Source organism: Anopheles moucheti (genome assembly GCF_943734755.1).
Source record: "Anopheles moucheti chromosome X unlocalized genomic scaffold, idAnoMoucSN_F20_07 X_unloc_18, whole genome shotgun sequence".
Taxonomy (NCBI): Eukaryota; Metazoa; Arthropoda; class Insecta; order Diptera; family Culicidae; genus Anopheles; species Anopheles moucheti.
The window spans coordinates 115,001-125,000 of record NW_026453524.1 but is presented as its reverse complement, the minus strand read 5'-3'; the positions used below and the strand labels follow the sequence as shown (position 1 = coordinate 125,000).

Genomic DNA, 10,000 nt, shown 5'->3' with positions numbered 1-10,000 from the left:
TCGTTAGCGCTCGTGGCCCGCTCGACGTACCACTCCTGCTGTAGTGTGGTGGTGATGATTTTCGCCGCTTCGCATGCGTCGCTCCACCTTTCTCGGCTGCTAAGCAGGAACGCCTGCAGCGTGTCCGCCGTAGCAGGAAAGTCACTGTCCTCCCCAAGCAACCGTTGTCGCACGTCCGCGAATCGTGGGCACTGGAAGAAGGCATGCTCTGCCGATTCCGGCACTCCCGGACACCTTCTACACTCCGCCGAGGGCGCCAGGTGGCGCGAGTGCAAGTACTCGTGGAAAAAGCCATGCCCGGACAACACCTGTGCAAGGTAGAATGTCATCTCGCCATGACGTCTGGCCTTCCACAGCCCTATGTCCGGTATGACCCTGTGTGCCCACCGCGTGTATCTGCTGGTTGGCTCCAGCTCGTCCCACATCGCTTGCCACTCAGCTAGAGTGGCCTGCCTCTCCAGCACATGCAGCTCCTTGAGGCTCGTGCCCGTTTCCTGCTGTTTCCGGTAGCATCTGGCGTCTTCCTTCACCTGGAGGCAGATGGGAACCACGCCCGCCAGGACCGTAGCCACCTCGTAGCGCACCGATATAAAGGTGCGGGCAACGGGTCTCGCGTACAGGTTCTGCACCCTGATGAGCTTACGGCGATTCCCTCGCACGTCTAACGCCTCGTGCCAGATCGGTGCAGCATACCGGAGCGTCGCATCCACCACAGCCGAGAGGAGCCGTCGCTTTCCGCCCTTAGGCCCGCTGTGGTTCGCCATTAGCCTTGTGACCGCCTGTGCCACACGTTTCGCCTTTGCCGTGGCGTAGTTCACATGCGGCCCCCACGACATGTGGTCCTGTAAGATGACCCCCAGGTATTTAATGGTCTCTTTCGGCATTCGCTCCACTCCGTTGATATTGACCGGGTGACGGGAGTTTGCCCTTCGCATCGTGGAGATCATGACCAGCTCGGTCTTGGCCGGCGCAAGCTCAAGGTGATGAGCCTCCATCCACGAGCTGATCAAAGAAATGGCCTCTTCCGCCAAGGTAGCTGCCTCCTGTGGTGTTGTCCCGGCAGCTAGGACCACCAGGTCATCCACAAACCCGACTGTTTCCACGCCGTCCGGCAGTGTCAGCCGCAGTACGCCGTCGTACATGGTATTCCAGAGGGTCGGACCGAGGATCGACCCCTGTGGAACACCCGCCGATAATTTCCGTCGCACTGGCCCCTCGCTTGTTTCGAAGATCATTTCCCTCTCAGAGAAATAGCTGCGCAAAATTCTCTGGAGCGCTGCTGGGACGCGCTTCTCTTGGAGGGCCATCGCGATCGCCTTCCAACTGGCCGTGTTGAAGGCGTTCCTGACGTCTAACGCTGCCACCATCAGACATCGAGGATCCCGGCCGTTGGTGCGATGGAACGTCCTGGCGTACTGTCCCTTCTCAATGACCCTCTCTATAGCTTGGACCGTAGAGCGTCCACGGCGGAAGCCGTATTGGTCCTGTGATAGACGAGGTGCGCTCTCATCCTCGAGATGTTCATTGAGGCGGTTCAAAACCAGTCTCTCGAACCCCTTAGGTGCCGCTCCCAGCATCAGCAGTGGACGACTTGACGACGGTTCGCCCGGTGGTTTGCCTGGTTTCGGGATGAGCGCCAGGCGTGCCACTTTCCACGATGCCGGAATCTCGCCGCTCTGCAGGACCTCATTGTAGGCCCGCACGAACGCTTCCGGGTGCTCCCTCATCGCGGTCTTCACTGCCGCGTTGGGAATTCCATCGAGGCCCGGCGCCTTTGAGGTGGCCATCCCCTCAGCGATGCAAAGGATCTCTTCACGGGTGACTGGTCGGATGGGCTCTTCGTCCTCGTCGCTTTCCGTCGCAATCGGCGGCCACTCGAACGATGGGTGGGCCGGGAAGAGGGCGTCGATGATCGGCTCCAGCACAGAACGGTCCAATTCTGGCGGCGCTCGACTGCGCAGCTTGGCCATAACCACTCGATACCCCAACCCAAACACATCGTCCTCGACTCCGTCGATGAGCTCCTGCATGCAGCGCTCTTTGCTGCGCTGGATCTCTCGTTCCAAAGCCCTACGGTCGTCCAGCAAGCGGGCTGAAGCGGCGATACGGTCGTCGGTCTGCGTTGCTGTGCGTAGCCTGGCCTCAGCAGCTTCGCACGCATCTCGCGCCCTCGCGATTTCCGGGTTCCACCAGTATAGCGTCGGAGCCTGCCGGAAATTCGTCTTGTGGATCCTCTCCATCGTTGCGTCGCACGCTTCTGTGAGCCCCCTGATCAGGCCCTCAGGTGTGCTTACATCGTCGAAACGACCGATCCCAAGCGCCAGCTTAAAACAAGCCTGATTGAATTGGCTTGTTTTGTAGCGTGTTCCCGCGTGCCGCGTCATGCCTGCTGTACCGCCGTGCCCGTTGCAGTGTGGCCGATGCTGATGTGCACGTCGGCCGCTGGTCGAAGGCAGTTTAGCGCTGAACAGCACGTAGCTGTGGTCGCTACCGGAGTATCTGCTACTCACACTCCAACTGCCTGGCTCCGCTACGCAGGGACTCGAGAAGCTCACATCGATGACGCTTTCCCGTGCAACACCGTTGCCCTTGAAAGTGGGTGTGTTCCCTCGGTTGAGCGTCCGAAGTCCGAGGTGCTCAACAACACTCAGCAAGTCCTCACCCTTCGCCGTGGTTCTTGAACTGCCCCACTCCTGGTTCCAGGCGTTAAAGTCCCCAGCCAGAACCATGGGATCCTGTCCCGTGAGCGTGAGCTCAACCGCTTCCAGGTAGTCGCCGAGATCCGCTTGTCCGATGTTGGGGGACACATAGCAGCTGGCAAACGTTATCCCGGCTATGGTGGCAACTACCAGCCCAGGCACCGATGAACTCCCCAGTCGTTGGATGGGGTAGCCGCCAGTCGCCACTACCGCTACGCTCTGAGCCTCGTCGACCGCCCACCGCACGCTGTCTCTAGGTGGTTTGTACAGCTCACACGCTATCACCACCTGCGCTCCGATCTCCCTAGCCGTCTGCAGCATGATGTCCTGCGCTGCACGGCTGCGCCCAAGGTTGATCTGCAAAACCTTCAGACCTTCCGGGTGCAGGACGGGTGTCCTACTCGGTGAGGGCCCTTGCAGACCGCACAACACACCTCCGCTGTGCAGGCTCGGGCCAGGTGGCCCGGTTGGCCGCAGCGGATGCAGTGCGTCGATCGATCCGTCCCGCTCTTGCACTGGTGCCGCAGGTGTCCGTGCTCCAGGCATTTGAAGCACCGTAGCTGGCCCCGCGTCGGTGGTGTCAGTTTCGTCGCCAAGCATGAGGTGTGCAGCACTCGTACTAGCTGTTGGTGCATCAACTCCGCCGCCTTGAGTGTCATCCGAACGTAAGCCGTCTGCGTACCGTTCCACGCCTTCACTAGGTGCACAGCGGATTCGCTCACCGACTCCGAACTGGTGGTCGTCACCGCCTTCGCCACATCCAATGCCACCGCTAAAGGGTCCACCTCATCAAGGCGGACCTCCACCGTTTCTGTCACCAGGCGGATGGTGGCCGGAGCTGCAGACTGTGCAAAGACCTCCTGCACTCGTTGCAGGATTGCTTCAGCATTGGCGCCGTCCTCCAAGTTCATGACCAGCCGGTCCCGCGTCGTTCGTCGTCCCACTCCAAGCTTGGCCTGGTCTTCGGCCAACGACGGAGCGCTGCGTATCAGCTGATACGCGTCGGTCCAAGACTGACCCTCGCCTGGGGCAACCTCGATGGCGTCCAGCTTCTTCTTCGCCGAATGCTTCGCCGCCGCAGATTGTGGTCGCGGCTTGGCCAGCTGCTGCTGTTGTTGTTGCTGCTGCGACTTCTGCGGTGCTTTACGAGGCCCCACCACCGTCCAAGAACCGCCCTGGGAAGCCTGCGTGCCGGATGTCTCGGCCGCCACGTTAGCATACGTCATCCGCTGCTGCTGCTGTTGTTGTTGCTGCTGTTGCGGTTGCTGCAGGGAGCTCTGCGATGTCGCCTGCTTCGACGGAGGCCGTTGCTGTTGCTGTTTCTGCTGCCTCTGAGGCTGCTGCTGCGCAACAGCTGGCTGCGCCTGCTGCTGCGGTTGCAGAGCTTGGTTACCGCCGCAACCAAGCATCTGTGCCAGCAACTCCTGGTGGCACGCAGTCTCCTTTGCCAGCTCGCCTCTGAGACGCTGCGTCTCTTCATACCACTGGCGGGCCTGGTCCTTATTCCACTGCAGCTCCTGGTGGAATTTCTCTTGCGCCAGCTTAAATTCTTCGCGGGCCAGCTTCCGCTCCTCCCGGGCCATATCTTCGTTGGCCACGGTACGCTGTCGCAGCATCACCAGCTCTTGCTGCAGCTCTTTCACCATGGCCCGAAGCTGCTCGTTGGCGAGGGACATTTCCCCGAGCACCTTTCGCAGTTCGACCATGTCCGGGTTCACCGACTTTGAGGCCAACGCCGAGGCTCTGGTGAGAATGACCTTCGGCTCTACCGCCGAAAGGGATCGCCCCGGCCTTTCCTCTGTCGATTCCGACCGAGGACGCGATGTACGAGTTGTCGCCATTTTAGAGACCCAAGTAGGTCTTAGTGGTCAGGGGGGGTGTTTCCCTGCTTGCAAACGCCTTTCCGAATTTTTGCAGTCGTTCCCAGATTTTTCCCGGCAATTTCCCGCAAAAATCGGGAATTCGAGCAGTTTCGAGCTCGATAAAAACTGTCCGAATCGAGCAGATTCGAGCTGCCGATGACCCCCCACAGCTTCCCAGAATTTTCTGCGTCCTTTTTGGTTTCGAGCAGTTTTCGAGCAGAAACCGTCAATTTGAAAAATTGTCTGTTGGGGACTGCTCACCTATCAATTTATGTCTGTTGGGTCGTCCCGGGTTGTCACAAAAATGTCAAAAATTATTTTCGCGATTTTCACTATTTTTATGCACGGATCGTATTAAATGCACTAAAACTAGCACAACAGTGCAAACCGCAGCAAAATCGGACCAAAACTCGCGAAGTTATTAACGTTTTTGTATATACAACAGTCACTTCCAGAACACGTGCCGCAGCGGTAGCACCATGCGCGTTTTTGCCGTCACTGTTTTTTCCCAATTCTGCACCGATTTTCTTCCGGTTTTCGGCTATTGGCCGATCGGGGACACAGAATCTATCATTTGCCACCTCATCCGGCCCGATTGGACCGGATTTTTGCGCAAACTCACAACACGCACACACTATTGTTGTTGTTGTTGTTCCAAATGTTTGCACAAATTTGCCACTCCGTATTTTACGCTAAATATCGCCGGCAAACACTGTTTATAAGTAAAAAACACTTCACTGGCGTCTATTTATGCGTTTTAAACGCAAACCGCGTTGATTTTCACCAATTTAGCACGGTTTTATTGCCAAAATTGTTCCCCATACAAAATGTATGGGGCAATGTTTTTCACTTTTTTGGCCCACTAATGCACCGATTTTCGTCCGGTTTTCACTAAAGTCACTCTAAACACCCTCTTATAGACTGATTATGAACAAATTCGAGACTTTCCGAGGTAATTTAACGCCACAATTTTTAACTCACTCAGGAGCAAAATACACCACGTCCGAACAGCTCGACTGCTCGAATGTCACACAGGGATAACTGGCTTGTGGCCGCCAAGCGTTCATAGCGACGTGGCTTTTTGATCCTTCGATGTCGGCTCTTCCTATCATTGTGAAGCAAAATTCACCAAGCGTAGGATTGTTCACCCTTTCAAGGGAACGTGAGCTGGGTTTAGACCGTCGTGAGACAGGTTAGTTTTACCCTACTGGTGTGTGCTGTTTGCCGCTATCTTAACGGAATTCCTGTGCAGTACGAGAGGAACCACAGGTACGGACCACTGGCTCAATACTAGTTCGACCGGACTTTGGTATGACGCTACGTCCGCTGGATTATGCCTGAACGCCTCTAAGGTCGTATCCAATCCGAGCTGATAGCGCTTCTCAAACCCATTAGGTGATCGGAAGCTAGCGGGCTTAACAACCCTCCGAGATCCGTCGGTGCTGCCCCGCGCACACTGACGTCTCATCCCCGCTATAGCACTAGACTGAGCCGCAACGGGCGGGAGCACGCTGCACGTGGAAGTACCTTACCACAGGGAACCCTGGTGGCTGTGTTTCCGTCGACCGTGGATACAACTAGTTTCGACACCTTCGACCGCCCGCAAACGACGGGACTACAGGCTGGGAGCTGCGAGTTGTAGAGATGCGTTCGCATCGATCCTCTCAGGCGACCCATGCTTGCTGGTGCTCGCGTTCACTTTGGGAATGGAGTGTTCGCGAGAGTGATTGTTGTGTTGTGTGTGTACAGTTGGTGCTTGCGTGCACTCCCATAGTGGAGTGTTCGCGAGCTTAAAACGCTAAGTCCCGATTAATACTCTCCTCGCAACATTATGTGCGTGGCTCCACGCCAAGTGGGATTAGCGGTGCGAAACGCGATTGGTAAAGTCGATGGTGATGTGCGTACCAACAGGCGATTTGTTAAGTCAAATGCGATCTGTGGTGCAACAGGCAATGTGTGTTTATTATCAGGTGTTGTTGGAAGTCAATACGATTTGACTTTCAAAAATTTTTCTAAGTCCCGATTTTTTTTCTCGTCGAGTAACTACAATGCACTATTTCTATCGCAGCGGACTTGTTGTTCATGGCCTTAATGATCGCGAACGAACACGTATTCGCAAAAAAATTTTTGTATGAAAAAGTCACCACTTGGGTACCTCCATACAAAAGTACCAAGTTCGGGTCGAGTGGTCGATGGACGTCGAAGGTGAAAATTTTTCATCATCGAAAATTTTTTCCAAAGTTGAAGCAATTGGGCCCTAGAGTATGAAAAGTGAAACCACGGATCGATTTGAGAAATAAAAATTTTTGTATGAAAAAGTCACCACTCGGGTACCTCCATACAAAAGTACCAAGTTCGGGTCGAGTGGTCGATGGACGTCGAAGGTGAAAATTTTTCATCATCGAAAATTTTTTCCAAAGTTGAAGCAAATGGGCCCTAGAGTATGAAAAGTGAAACCACGGATCGATTTGAGAAATAAAAATTTTTGTATGAAAAAGTCACCACTCGGGTACCTCCATACAAAAGTACCAAGTTCGGGTCGAGTGGTCGATGGACGTCGAAGGTGAAAATTTTTCATCATCGAAAATTTTTTCCAAAGTTGAAGCAATTGGGCCCTAGAGTATGAAAAGTGAAACCACGGATCGATTTGAGAAATAAAAATTTTTGTATGAAAAAGTCACCACTCGGGTACCTCCATACAAAAGTACCAAGTTCGGGTCGAGTGGTCGATGGACGTCGAAGGTGAAAATTTTTCATCATCGAAAAATTTTTCCAAAGTTGAAGCAAATGGGCCCTAGAGTATGAAAAGTGAAACCACGGATCGATTTGAGAAATAAAAATTTTTTGTATGGGAGGGCCCCTGCTAGAACATTTTTCCCAAGTGCGACCATTTTACCCAGTGAGTCAAAAAAAAATTTTTTTCACGGTGACTCAAAACTTCAATATTAGACTCCCCTGAGTATGAAAAGTGAAACGAAAATCATTTTTGAGAAGAAAAAATTTTTGTATGGGAGGGCCCCTGCTAGAACATATTTCCCAAGTGCGTCGATTTTTGGGTCGCCGACACAAGCTCGGGTCAAAAAAATTTTTTTTTCTCGGTGACTCAAAACATCAATTTTAGACTCCCCTGAGTATGAAAAGTGAAACGAAAATCATTTTTGAGAAGAAAAAATTTTTGTATGGGAGGGCCCCTGCTAGAACATTTTTCCCAAGTGCGTCGATTTTGGGTCGCCGACACAAGCTCGGGTCAAAAAATTTTTTTTTTCACGGTGACTCAAAACATCAATTTTAGACTCCCCTGAGTATGAAAAGTGAAACGAAAATCATTTTTGAGAAGAAAAAATTTTTGTATGGGAGGGCCCCTGCTAGAACATATTTCCCAAGTGCGTCGATTTTTGGGTCGCCGACACAAGCTCGGGTCAAAAAAATTTTTTTTTCTCGGTGACTCAAAACATCAATTTTAGACTCCCCTGAGTATGAAAAGTGAAACGAAAATCATTTTTGAGAAGAAAAAATTTTTGTATGGGAGGGCCCCTGCTAGAACATTTTTCCCAAGTGCGTCGATTTTGGGTCGCCGACACAAGCTCGGGTCAAAAAATTTTTTTTTTCACGGTGACTCAAAACATCAATTTTAGACTCCCCTGAGTATGAAAAGTGAAACGAAAATCATTTTTGAGAAGAAAAAATTTTTGTATGGGAGGGCCCCTGCTAGAACATATTTCCCAAGTGCGTCGATTTTTGGGTCGCCGACACAAGCTCGGGTCAAAAAAATTTTTTTTTCTCGGTGACTCAAAACATCAATTTTAGACTCCCCTGAGTATGAAAAGTGAAACGAAAATCATTTTTGAGAAGAAAAAATTTTTGTATGGGAGGGCCCCTGCTAGAACATTTTTCCCAAGTGCGTCGATTTTGGGTCGCCGACACAAGCTCGGGTCAAAAAATTTTTTTTTTCACGGTGACTCAAAACATCAATTTTAGACTCCCCTGAGTATGAAAAGTGAAACGAAAATCCTTTTTGAGAAGAAAAAATTTTTGTATGGGAGGGCCCCTGCTAGAACATTTTTCCCAAGTGAGTCGATTTTTGGGTCGCGACACAAGCTCGGGTCAAAAAAAATTTTTTTTTCTTGGTGACTCAAAACATCAATTTTAGACTCCCCTGAGTATGAAAAGTGAAACGAAAATCATTTTTGAGAAGAAAAAAATTTGTATGGGAGGGCCCCTGCTAGAACATTTTTCCCAAGTAAATTCGATTTTACCCGGTGAGTCAAAAAATTTTGAAAAAAATATTTTGCCAAAATCGTGTTCATTGCCTATTATAAGGGACCAGGTCAGCTCACACGCATTTTTGGAGACCATATGGAAAGTGCGTCTGGGATTGCGGAAATTAAGTTTAGAGTGTTAAATGATGGTTTCGCAATCCCGAAAGGCTCAAAATCCACCCTAAGGTCCCCTGGGTGAAATGTGGTTTCCAAGGTGTGAGCGCTATCGGTGATAGAGTTGGAATGTGATTTCCAGAGCGCAGGGCGACTGGGCTTAGAGCGAAAATCATAGACAAGGGTAAGTATTGGACTGAACGACTCGAAGCAAACGAAAATCATAGACAAGGGTAATGGACTGAACGACTCGAAGCAAACGAAAACCACACACAAGAGTAATGGACTGAACGAATCGAAGCAAACGAAAATCACATACAAGAGTAATGGACTGAACGAATCGAAGCAAACGAAAAACCACAGACAAGAGTAATGGAGTGAACGAATCGAAGCAAACGAAAACCAAAGACAAGAGTAATAGAGTGAACGAATCGAAGCAAACGAAAACCACAGACAAGAGTAATAGAGTGAACGAATCGAAGCAAACGAAAGTCATGGACAAGAGTACTGAAAATCGGACCAAACCTCTAGAAGCACACGAAAATCATGGACAAGAGTACTCAAAAACACGGACCAAACCTCTCGAAGCACACGAAAACCATAAACACAGGGATAACTGAGAACGAACCTACCTATCAGAGCATGTGAAAGCATGGACAAGAGTACTGAAAATCGGACCAAACCTCAAGAAGCACACGAAAATCATGGACAAGAGTACTCAAAAACACGGACCAAACCTATCGAAGCTCACGAAAACCATGAACACAGGGATAACTGAGAACGAACCTACCTATCAGAGCATGTGAAAGCATGGACAAGAGTACTGAAAATCGGACCAAACCTCTAGAAGCACACGAAAATCATGGACAAGAGTACTCAAAAACACGGACCAAACCTATGGAAGCTCACGAAAACCATGAACACAGGGATAACTAAGAACGAACCTACCTATCAGAGCATGTGAAAGCATGGACAAGAGTACTGAAAATCGGACCAAACCTCTAGAAGCACACGAAAATCATGGACAAGAGTACTCAAAAACACGGACCAAACCTATGGAAGCACA

At 51.1% G+C, this 10,000-nt stretch overlaps 1 protein-coding gene across 1 annotated transcript in view; it reads right to left on the bottom strand.

Annotated features, from left to right (window-relative positions):
* The window catches only part of LOC128307851 (putative uncharacterized protein DDB_G0268364), a 66,200-nt gene that overhangs the window by 43,550 nt on the left and 12,650 nt on the right, over positions 1-10,000 (bottom strand). Inside the window, exons 2-3 of the mRNA XM_053045437.1 lie at positions 4,064-4,497; positions 3,761-3,988 (exon numbers count right to left, since the gene is read on the bottom strand). Of these exons, the coding sequence (XP_052901397.1) occupies positions 3,761-3,988; positions 4,064-4,497 (662 nt within the window). The remainder of the gene's footprint in view (positions 1-3,760; positions 3,989-4,063; positions 4,498-10,000) is intronic.